This window comes from Oryza glaberrima, chromosome 1, assembly GCF_000147395.1.
Source record: "Oryza glaberrima chromosome 1, OglaRS2, whole genome shotgun sequence".
In the NCBI taxonomy this organism is placed as follows: Eukaryota; Viridiplantae; Streptophyta; class Magnoliopsida; order Poales; family Poaceae; genus Oryza; species Oryza glaberrima.
Genome location: NC_068326.1, coordinates 24023626 through 24034220, shown reverse-complemented (window position 1 = coordinate 24034220; position 10595 = coordinate 24023626). Strand labels below are relative to the sequence as shown.

Below are 10595 nucleotides of genomic sequence, written 5' to 3'. Positions count from 1 at the left end.
GATCCACGTGCTCTTCTCGATGTTCTACTTTAGGGTCCTATTTTTTTCTCCGGGAGATTACGTACAATAGCGGTGCTAGGTCCTCTGACTGCCTACCATGGATCTAGGCAGAGTCCCAGAAACAGATTATGGATCTATCTCAAATTATCTCAAATTGATAGGGTTGTGGAGATCCATCCAAATCTTTTTCGGAGCTTTTCATACTGTTATCATAGCCACTTTATTCTTAAAGCTCTTACGAATCTATCCAATTCAGCACTCGACTGCCATTGATTGTTTGCGTGTATTATACAGTTGCACCGGATTAAAAAAAAGAAGAAAAGGCTCAAACATTTGGTTAGCAGAGTGCATCTATGGAAAAAACGTGTGCATTGATGGACTGTAAGTCGGTGGGTAAACACTTCATAGTCCATTTTGGGTCCAATGATGAATGAAGCAGAACGCCACTTTTAGCCCAACCCTTTTGACTGATAAATGGTTGAGGACCTCTTAGTGGCACCAAAACGCACTCAATTCTGTAGGGAATAAATATGAAAAACTTTGTATATATCATTTCAGAGAATCCCTTATATGCCACTAGAATTTGACCAGTTCCCTCATATGCCATTTAAAATTGGCTTCTTCCTTATATGCCACTATTTCAAGTTTTTTCACCCTTTTATGCCACTCCCACCACTATAGTGTTAGCTGACTGTTAGTCAAAGGTTAGTTTTTTTCGTAAATGACCAATATGCCCTCTCAACTAAAAAATGTGTAAACTTCAAAAAAACATAACTAATTTATTTTAAATCCTTTTTGAGTGAACAAAATTTTGTCAGAACCAGTGAAAAATGCTCTTTATATTAAAAATATTGTTGAAAACTGCATGTTTCATGCTTACATTGAAAATTTATTTGTGATGGTAATGGCTAAAATTGCATGTGATGCAGAAAAAATCAATTTTCATATGTTGTATCTAGTAGCTATATTAGTACTAAAATACCTATTATTGGTTGTATACTAATTCTCAAGGGAAAATGCGTCTTTTTACAATGAAGTTAACGGTCAACTGACGGTGTACTGACGGCAATGACTTAAAAGGGAGGAGAAACTTGAACCGGTGGCATAAAAGAGAGAAGCCAATTTGAAGTGGCATATAAGGGAGCCGGTTAATTTAAAGTGGCATATAAGGGATTCTCTCATATCTTTTTGATCCTCAACTTCATAGATGTCCAGCATGAAGATATGTATTATTATTAGAGGGCAAAAGTAACAACATAAGATTCACTGCCTATACAGGAGTATATATATGAAAGGAGAATAGCTAAGAAATACAGAGTAGTCTACATTACCCTTAAAACATTGAGGTCGACTGAATTACCTCCTGAACTCGAGTATCGTTTTACACTCCCAGCTATTTAGATTGGGCAAATAACCCCCGAGCATTATTCCGAGCGGTTTAGGCGGCGCAATGCGCACGTGGCATGCCAATTTGGCAAAACTGTTACTCCATCTGTTTTATATTATAAGTCAAACAACTTTTTCTTAGTTAAAATTCTTTAGGTTTAATCAAGTTTATAGAAAAAATTAGCAACATTTATAACACTAAATTAGTTTCATTAAACTTAAATTGAATATATTTTGATAATATTTTTATTTTGTATTAAAAAAAGAGAGAATCACACTTCTACAATCTACCACTGATTAAGTTCCACAATATATCCTCGTGTTTTCTTCAACCCCTACTCTCTGCCATCGCCGTCATGAGCCGTCAGTTAGAATCCGTTTTGCAGCGTTAATTTTCTCGTAATGACTGAAATAACCTTTGTAACTCTACACCACCGCCCGCATCGATCCCTTCTCCTCAATCCCCACCAAAATGTGCCTCCGCTCCCACGAGCCTCTCCCCCATCGAAATCCTGGTGGCGCCGTCCCAGCACCGCTGCGAGCATCCGCCCGCCGCGCCTCCAACGCAGCCGGTGTCCAGGTGCCGCCGTCCCCATTGTCGCGGACAACAACGCCGTATCAACCATCCGTCAAATCCAGAGGTCCATGGTCGGCAGCTGTCAGAACTGCACTTGCTAGACTACTGGATCGCCGGATCCAGAGGCCGACGACGCGGACGCCGACGAGGTGTGAACTGCGAAAGGAGAAGTCCGCCGGCGAATGATCTGGTCGCCCCGAGGACGCCACCACGGATCTGGCCGACATGGAGACCAGCGACGCCAGATGTGCCACCTCCGCCTCGATATGATAGGCCTAGCTTGATCTTCGTTTTCCCCTGGGAGGAAATGCAGTGGGACAAGCTCCTTCTTCCTCCCCGTCGTCCGGTTGTACCGGTGACGAAGATGGAGCGGCGTCCCCATCTCTTCCCTTCATGGCCGACTGCCAACATCATAACTGAGCCGCACATCGGCGGTGGATGAGGTAGAACCGGGCCCGACCGCCTCCCTTCATCACCGGTTCCCGTCACCAGATCGAGCACCCGTATCTGGAGATGAAGAGAGAAAACGACCGAGCGGATAATACGATGGAGGAGAGAGAATAAAAGAAGATAAAACGGTGGAGGGATGAAGCGTTGTGTGGTGTATGGTGGGTCCCATGTACTTTGTATAAGCTATTTAAGCTCAGTATAATTCGTTTTTTGGACACGGCACTTAATTGCGGCACAAATCTCGGAGCATGCACGGACGGGCGCGATAACGCGTGCTGGGGCTCGCGCGTGTACAAAATCTCCTCTCGGGGCAAATAGGTCTTTTCAAAGCACTAACAGAGATTAACTGGAGGTTAACTGACAGCAAGTGCACAGCTATGGCAGAGAGTAGAGGTTGAAGAAAACACGATGGTATATCATGGAACTTGATAAAGTCAGTGGTAGATTATAGAAGTGTGATAAACTCAATGGTACTAAGTGGATTCTCTCTTAAAAATATTATTATATTTTTCTATAAACTTGGTCGAACTTGAAAAATTTTGACTAAGAAAAAAAATCAAACGACTTATGATATGAAATGGAGTACTTGTCAGCAAAGCGCACGCAAGGATTAAAACACGTTCCCCTCTTCTCACGTATTCACACACACACACACAAATCACCAAACTCCCATCCCCCTCTTCCGGTGAAATCTGGCGACTTGGGTCCCTTTTAAAACAAAGGAAAACATGAATTCTAAAGGATTTATACCCTATGGGAATAATCCTTTAAAATATTAAAATAAAGTATTGATTCCTATCAATTTCTTTAAAATTTCTAAGGAATGGACTATTGTAGAGGAATTCTAGAGAAAAAAGTAGCATGGGTCATACCTCATGTTTTCTTCTCCCCGTGTCTTAATTTCCTATGTTTTTTCCATGTAACTATCAAACAATAGTGTTGAAGCTTTTATGTGTTTTTAATCCCGTAGGAATCCAGTAAATGTGTCATACTATTCCTATGTTTTTTCTATTTCCGTGTTTTGACAATCATACGCTTTTAAGGGGCCGTTAGAATTTTTAGATACAACTCAGAATTTTCAGACGTACATACATAATTTATATCTGCATTTCCACGGCCCTTGCTATTCATATTTTTCTTGGAAAACTTCCATCCAAGCAATAAACCCATCAGTTTATTGGATTCCACAAAATTCCCCAAATCCATCACATTGCAAGGTTGCCCTCCTCATGATCTTGCAAGACCCAGCGCCCGCTCGCGTTCTGCACCATGCCCTTGTTCTTCTCCACCCACCACGCCGCCGGCACCTGGTACTCGTCCCTGAGCGCGTCCACTTCCTTGTTCACCAGCGCCAGGTCACGGTCCACCACAAGGCTGAACCCCGCGCCGTCGCCGGCGCCCTGCGTGCCCGCGACGGCGTGCAGGTAGCACTCGAGGTTGTGCCACTGGGCCGGGCCCGCCGGGTTCTTCAGGTACGGCGACCGGCGCGTGTCCACGAGCAGCTCCGCGCCGACGTCCTTGAAGAAGGCCGACGGCAGGATGGTCGGCACGATGTCCGGCGCGTTGCGGACGCGGAGCAGGCTCAGGTTGGGCGTCGAGTCGAAGGCCCTCTTGAACTGATCGTCGCCGACGCGCGGGCTGGCGAGGGCGATGGCCGTGACGGGGACCGGGACGCGGGACGAGCTGCGGACGTTGTAGCCGTTGGCGACGATGTCGATGGCGTTGAGCGTGGAGAGCGCGGCGCCCAGGCTGTGGCCCGTTATGGTGATGCTGCAGTTCTCGTTCTTGTACGCGCGCAGAAGTCTAGTTATTTCAGCTAGCACCTGCATAAATTTTGTTGCAATTTTTTTTTCAGAAAATAGCATCGAATTTGTTGTTCCAATCAGAATTTGAAGCAATCGTACTAGCTCTAAATATATTCCGTCTCTTTCGATCGAAGAGTACCTCTTCCTAAAAAAAATGAAATTGCTAGAAGGTTAATTTGGGCTTTTCGTCCCCGCAAAAAAAGAAAAAAAAAAGGGCTTTTCTTCCCCACAAAAGGGGCAGGGGCTTTTCTGCTTGATTTGGACTTGGAAGTGTACATATATAGCTATGTTTTGGGCTGTCGTAAGTAAGGGATGTTGGACTCCACATGATCACATCCCACCTCCGACTGAGCGATTTTGCTACACATATATCGAACTATCGACATTTTTCCTCCAAAAATTATTAAATATAAATATACTGTGATTACATTTTAACTACAGTATAATTTATATGTAAGTTTCACATAATTTTGTATCATTAGATTTGCTCCTCTGAGACCTCCCCTGGATCTTTTTGAAAGTTACATACAAGTTATATTATTTTCATACAAACTAAATGAAATTATATTATAATTATAATGTATTTACATTTGATAATTTTTGAGAGAAAAATTGTTGATAGATGTACAAGATATTTCCATGAACAAATGAGCCTTTTACCCCCTCAACCAGTTTATTTTCTCTAACTGAAAGATCTTAAATAATAAATGCAAAGGATATTCTGAAATTGCATTTGTATGCATGACTACATGAGCCTCATCGAATTGCTACAAATGCATTTTGAAAAAAAAAAGCAATTTATGTACAGAAAATCTTGAAAATATGTACAAGTCCACTGTCTTCGTATGTTCAAACGCAACAGATTCTCTGGAGCAAGACAAGACGTAAAATATCTAGAAGTTACCATGTCCCTCAACTTCTCTTTTTAAAAGATTCAACGCACAATTATGTCTTGGACACATGTTCTATCTAGATTTTTTATTATTACTCTCTTCGTTCCAAAATAAGTGCAGCTATGGTTTTCCGCGCCCAACTTTGACCGTTCGTCTTATTTGAAAAATTTTTAAAAAAAATTAAAAACATAAGTCACGAGTAAAGTACTATTCATGTTTTATCATCTTATAGCAACAAAAATGCTAATTATAAAATTTTTTTAAATAAGACGGACGATCAAAGTTGAGCGCGGAAACTCATGACTGCACTTATTTTTTTTTGGGACGGAGATAATAGTACACTTTGATTTGAAAACCTTATGAAGAATCCCATGGCAATGACCATTATAGTTCATTCCATATTGTACAGGTTAAAGTTACCGAAATTTTGCTACTTTGTTTTCTTATGGAGGTTATTAGATGCTCCAAACAATATCCGAGGGCGGTCCTACTCTAGAGAAAAACAGCATTCCCTATCAAGAACAACATGTGCAGTTCAGATGAGATGTCAAATTATTGGTTAGTTCCTCCAGACTAATGTGTGAACGAAATTATTCGTCCGCTCCCCAGAATGAGTGTGAAACTGTCTCTTGCACTCTTCAATTTTCTATGCCTTCTTTTAATAGCTCTGTCTGTACTGGAGACACCTTATGTTGGAGGAAACGAAAGTCCAAACCGTGAACTATAATCCTTGTGCAAATATGTGAATGATTGGGCCACAGTGGCGAGCGTAAAGTAGCACGGCCAAAACAGTATCACATTTTTTCTATAAAAAAAATAATGAAACAGTATAGTACTATACTGTTTTATTAATTATTTTTTAAAGAAAATGATATACTGTATTGGCCAAGTCTAGATTAATTAAGGGCGTAAATGCGAGGGAGTCGCAACTAATTATACCTGCTCTCGCGCGCTAAGTTTGTTGAACGGCGACGAGAAACTCTTGGACGTGTAGACGGACAGGAACCCCCTGTGCACCGACGGCTGCGTCCAGCCCGGGCCCGGACCGACGACGCCGTCCGCCGGCACCAGCGTGATGTCCAGGTCGTTGGCCCACTCCACCGCGCGCTTCGTCCCGCGCCACGCCACCACGATGTCCCGCCTCCCGGCCTTCGCGGCGACGCCGTCGGCGGCCACGGCCACGTACCCCATCCAGTTGGACTCCCCGCTCCACGCCGCGCCCGCCGACGGCGCGGGCCTCGGCATGAACGCGTCGGGGAGGCGGACGCTCGACGTCGCGTAGACGAACCTCGTGACGCGGTACGCGTCCGGGTCGGATGCCCGCACCTTGCGGAGGAACGCGTCGGGCGCGTACCGCGACGCGCCGGCGAACGGCGACGCCGGGTCGCCGATGAGCGCGTCCGACGTCGCCTGCGCCAGCTCGCCGTAGCGGATGATGTCGCGCCGGAGGTCGGCGTCGAGTGGGTCGAGGAGGCCGTCCCACCTGTCCTTGCCGCCGCCGCTCGTCTGCCTCCATCTCTGTGCACTGGCTACGTCGGTGAGAGTGGTGGCTAGCAGTACAGAGACCAGCAGAAAGCAACACATTTGTGCAACTTTGTGTACATGCAACTGAAAGAAAGGAGAAACAAGAGCTGGATCACGGCCTCACGGGATGGATGGGTACAAGTTACTATGGATCCCACACTGCCTGAACGTGCAGGGAAAGACCGGCCTTTGAAGCAAGAGATGGAGGAAAGATATAAACTTGTGGGGCGACGGGACAGAATCAAGAAAGGAATATGTACTACTGACACTCAATAATTAAGATCAATGATTATATATCTAAAAATAAGCAATAATTATTAAGAAGTAGTATATCACTACATTAGAGAGCCTTATCTAGAAAAGACCATGGAAGAAGAGTGTTGATCCAAAACTCCATGCAAGCAAAACAAACGAATGATTAATGCGCTTAATTTTAAGGGAAGAACCTGACGAGTCGTTGCAATAAAATTTGAGCGTACAGAGAATTACATGTCTCAAAGTGAGAGCCACGGGCCTTCCTCGGAATATGCGGATGAATTTTGCAGGCAAAGGATGTCATGTTTTTTTTTGCATGTATTGCCACATGTAAGCTTGTTGACGTCACACAGTAAATTCTTCGTCACTACTCACTAGCATGCACCGCAAGTATTGCTATAGTGTTGCTCGTGGTGGACCGGTGGTGTTAGTGTACTCCTATTCCTATATGCATAAATATATTTACTAAATTTGAATTCTCACGGTCACAAGTCAAAATTACACTCGTGAGCACGCTTTCATTAGGAATTTCATAAGGCTTATGGATTTGTCATTGAGTCCTTTTACGTTAGACATGTAAAGTATCTTAAATGACGATGGATGTTGCTGCGCGCGTAAGGTTAGCAAGAGTTTGAAGTTTAGTCTTTTTTTCTTTTAACGTTTGGCTGTGATAGATAGTCCGAATTTCTATCTATTATTTTAAAAAATATCTTAAATGATACAACAAATCACAATTAAAAAGTAATACTTACATGACTTTTTTTAACGAAAACAGGGTAAAATACTACCTCTAGGTTTTTAATGTATCACGTCATTGTCTTTTGAACATACATATGAAAAATATAACTCATGCTAAAATTATACACGTTTAATAATAAAACAAATAACTCAAAACAAATGGTAATTACATAATTTTCTTGATAAGATATACGGAGTATAGTCAAAGTCAATGGCATCGTCCAATGAAAACTAGAAAGATTATATATAGCTCACTAAAGCGTGGAGTATAATTTAACATACTTGAACATTTAAGATCTACAAAATACAACATTCCTAAAAAAATATTTTTACTGCATTTTTATACCACTTATTATATGGTATATAACAATTTCATTTTTAAATAAAATTTCTCACAAAACTACACATAATCTAACCAAACTATTGTACGTAAAATTATAGGTTTAAGGTGTTGTATAAAAAATACATATTTAACGGTAAATTTATCATAAAATACATATTTAATATCAAGTATCACAAAACTAGATATTTAATATTGAAGTCATCACAAAACATTAGATTCTATAGTTTAAATCCTTATCACTACCATTTTGTTGGAGCTACAAACATTATAGTGTTGTGATAAATTGGCACTAAACCTGTATATTTTTTTTATAAAATTTGCTCCTTAATAATATTATTTTACACGCCATTTCAAATCTGTAGTAAATATGTAGTTTTGTGATACTACATTTTAAATATATAGTTTTGTAAAATCTACCTTTTTTTAAGATTTTAATTTGTAGTGCATATCAAGTAAATAATCTCTTACAAACATGATGACCTAGTTGACGGCACGTCCGACATGTTTGTGGCGTCCACCTTCTTCGTGCCAGGTGACGGTGCGTCAACTCTCTTTTGGACATATAAGTAGATTGAGGGTCGCTCGGTGGCCTCCTTAGTGCGGGACCTTCACTTCACCGTGCCCTTGCGTTCAGTCGCTTCTACCCTTGTCAATAATTCTTGGGTAAGGGACATCTGCGGCGCTCTCACAATGTCTGTCCTCTCCCAACACCTGATGGTCTGGGATGCGATGCTTCTTGTCTAGTTCTCTCCGGGCACGGAGGACCGTCCTGTCTCGCGTTGGATAAGCAACCAGCGTTACTCGGCTCACTCGGCCTACCAAGCTTGCTTTCTTGGGTAGCAATCCTTTATTTGCGTGCCGATCTGCTTGGGTGGGCTAAAGGCCCTACTAAACACAACCTTTTAATCTGGCTTGCGTTCCAGCAGTGTTGTTGGATAGGCGATCTCCTGGAGAAGCGTGGTATTGACAACCACTCGCCTTGTCCGTTTTGTGTCCAAGAACTCAAAATGGCGAATCACATCCTCCTTGACTGTGTGTTCGCTCATCAGGTCTGGCACCGAATTCTGTCTGCACCTAGCTGGCATGACCTCACTCCGGCTCGTGGCTCCTCTCTTCAAGTTTGGTGGCCGACTTAGGCTGTGTTCAGGTTTCAGGGATGGGAACTAATCCCTCCTGCACGGAAAATGGAACGATCCATTGGCGTGTGATTAATTAAGTATTAGCTATTTTTTTAAAAAAAATGGATTAATTTGATTTTTTTAAGCAACTTTCGTATAGAATTTTTTTGCAAAAAACACACCGTTTAGCAGTTTGAAAAGCGTGGGTGCGAAAATCGAGGGAGAGGGGTTAGGAAAAGAGGCATCCAAACACACCCTTCTAGGGCTTGCATGCATAAGCATTGTTAGAAGGGCTTCGATTCCTTAGTTCTCCTCGTCTCCCGGTAGCTATGGAAGGAGCAAAACTTCAGGGTGTTCGATTACTCTCTCTCGTAGGTTTTGGTGGTTCTAGAGTCCATTTTACATGAAGGCCACCGATGGTCTGCTGGCATTGCGTCTTTTGTGGATCTATTGGAAGTGTAGTGGGGCTCTGTCTCCCTCCTCCCTCGCACCCAGTTTTAGCTCAGTTTTTTCCTTCTCCTTTTTTCAGTTTCCTTTACTCCTTATCCCGATAATGTCTCTCTGGCTGATTGCGGTGTATAATTAAACTCTAATTCTTTTAATATATTGACGTGCAATCAATTTGTGCATTAGGAAAAAAAGAAACAGGACCTAGCTAGCTTCACGTGAGGAGCATATTTTTGCAGTATCATGTCACACATGCATGCCACTAGATGTTAGGGTGGGCCAGCTGAACAGGGGACAGCTTCCAGTACACTAGACATGTGACCGTGTGACGGTGTGAGGCGACTACACACTACACAGAGCACGTCTAGCGAACTCGTATGTGTGAACTGTATCACTGCGCGCTCATCAAGAGTCAACACTCTTGTCCTACTGCGTAGGTGCACGACGTTACGGGTGCCCTGAACTTCTGATCGATTCCTGACCTGCGATCGCAACCAGCCGGTTTGAATTTATGGAGAACGTGTGAGGTCCATGGAACCTCGCCCATCGGATGGTCGGTGGGTGGGGACTACTGGGTTTGGACCGTGGGGAGCGTCGCAGCTGGGCAGGCCGGCCCGGGAAATCCGAGATCGAGAGGTAGGCTTCACCAAATGGAAAAAGTCCATTAGGACTCCCTCAGTACAGGTCGAATTTCAGTTATATCCCTAACTGTAAAAAAAAAACCCATGTATAACGACTCCCACAACTGCTTAAGCTGTTACAAAATGACTCTAGGATAATATTGATGGTGGTATTGACTGGCATGACAGGTTGACTATGATAAAAAAAATATTGAATCATGCATAATGTTAATTATGTTCAATGAAATCTACATATCATCTCATTCTCTCCCCTTCTTCCTTTCTCTCCCATACTACCTCTCTCCCCCTTCCCCTTACTACGGAAAGGGAGGAGTACCAACACCACCATCCCCAGCTAAGAGTATCCCTAGCAGCTCATCCAAATTGATTCTCTATATCCCTATTTGGATGGTCATCCAAAAAAATTCCCACTCTATAT

The 10595-nt window shown here is 42.9% G+C and overlaps 1 protein-coding gene across 1 annotated transcript; it reads right to left on the bottom strand.

Moving 5' to 3' along the window:
• Positions 1-3502: 3502 nt before the first annotated feature.
• On the bottom strand, positions 3503-6862 carry LOC127761817 (phospholipase A1-II 3). Its single transcript, XM_052286154.1, has 2 exons — positions 6051-6862; positions 3503-4236 (listed from the first exon to the last, which is right to left on the bottom strand). The coding sequence occupies exons 1-2, from the start codon at positions 6693-6695 to the stop codon at positions 3619-3621; spliced, it is 1263 nt and encodes a 420-aa protein (XP_052142114.1). The 5' UTR covers positions 6696-6862; the 3' UTR covers positions 3503-3618.
• Between the last annotated feature and the right edge of the window lie 3733 nt (positions 6863-10595).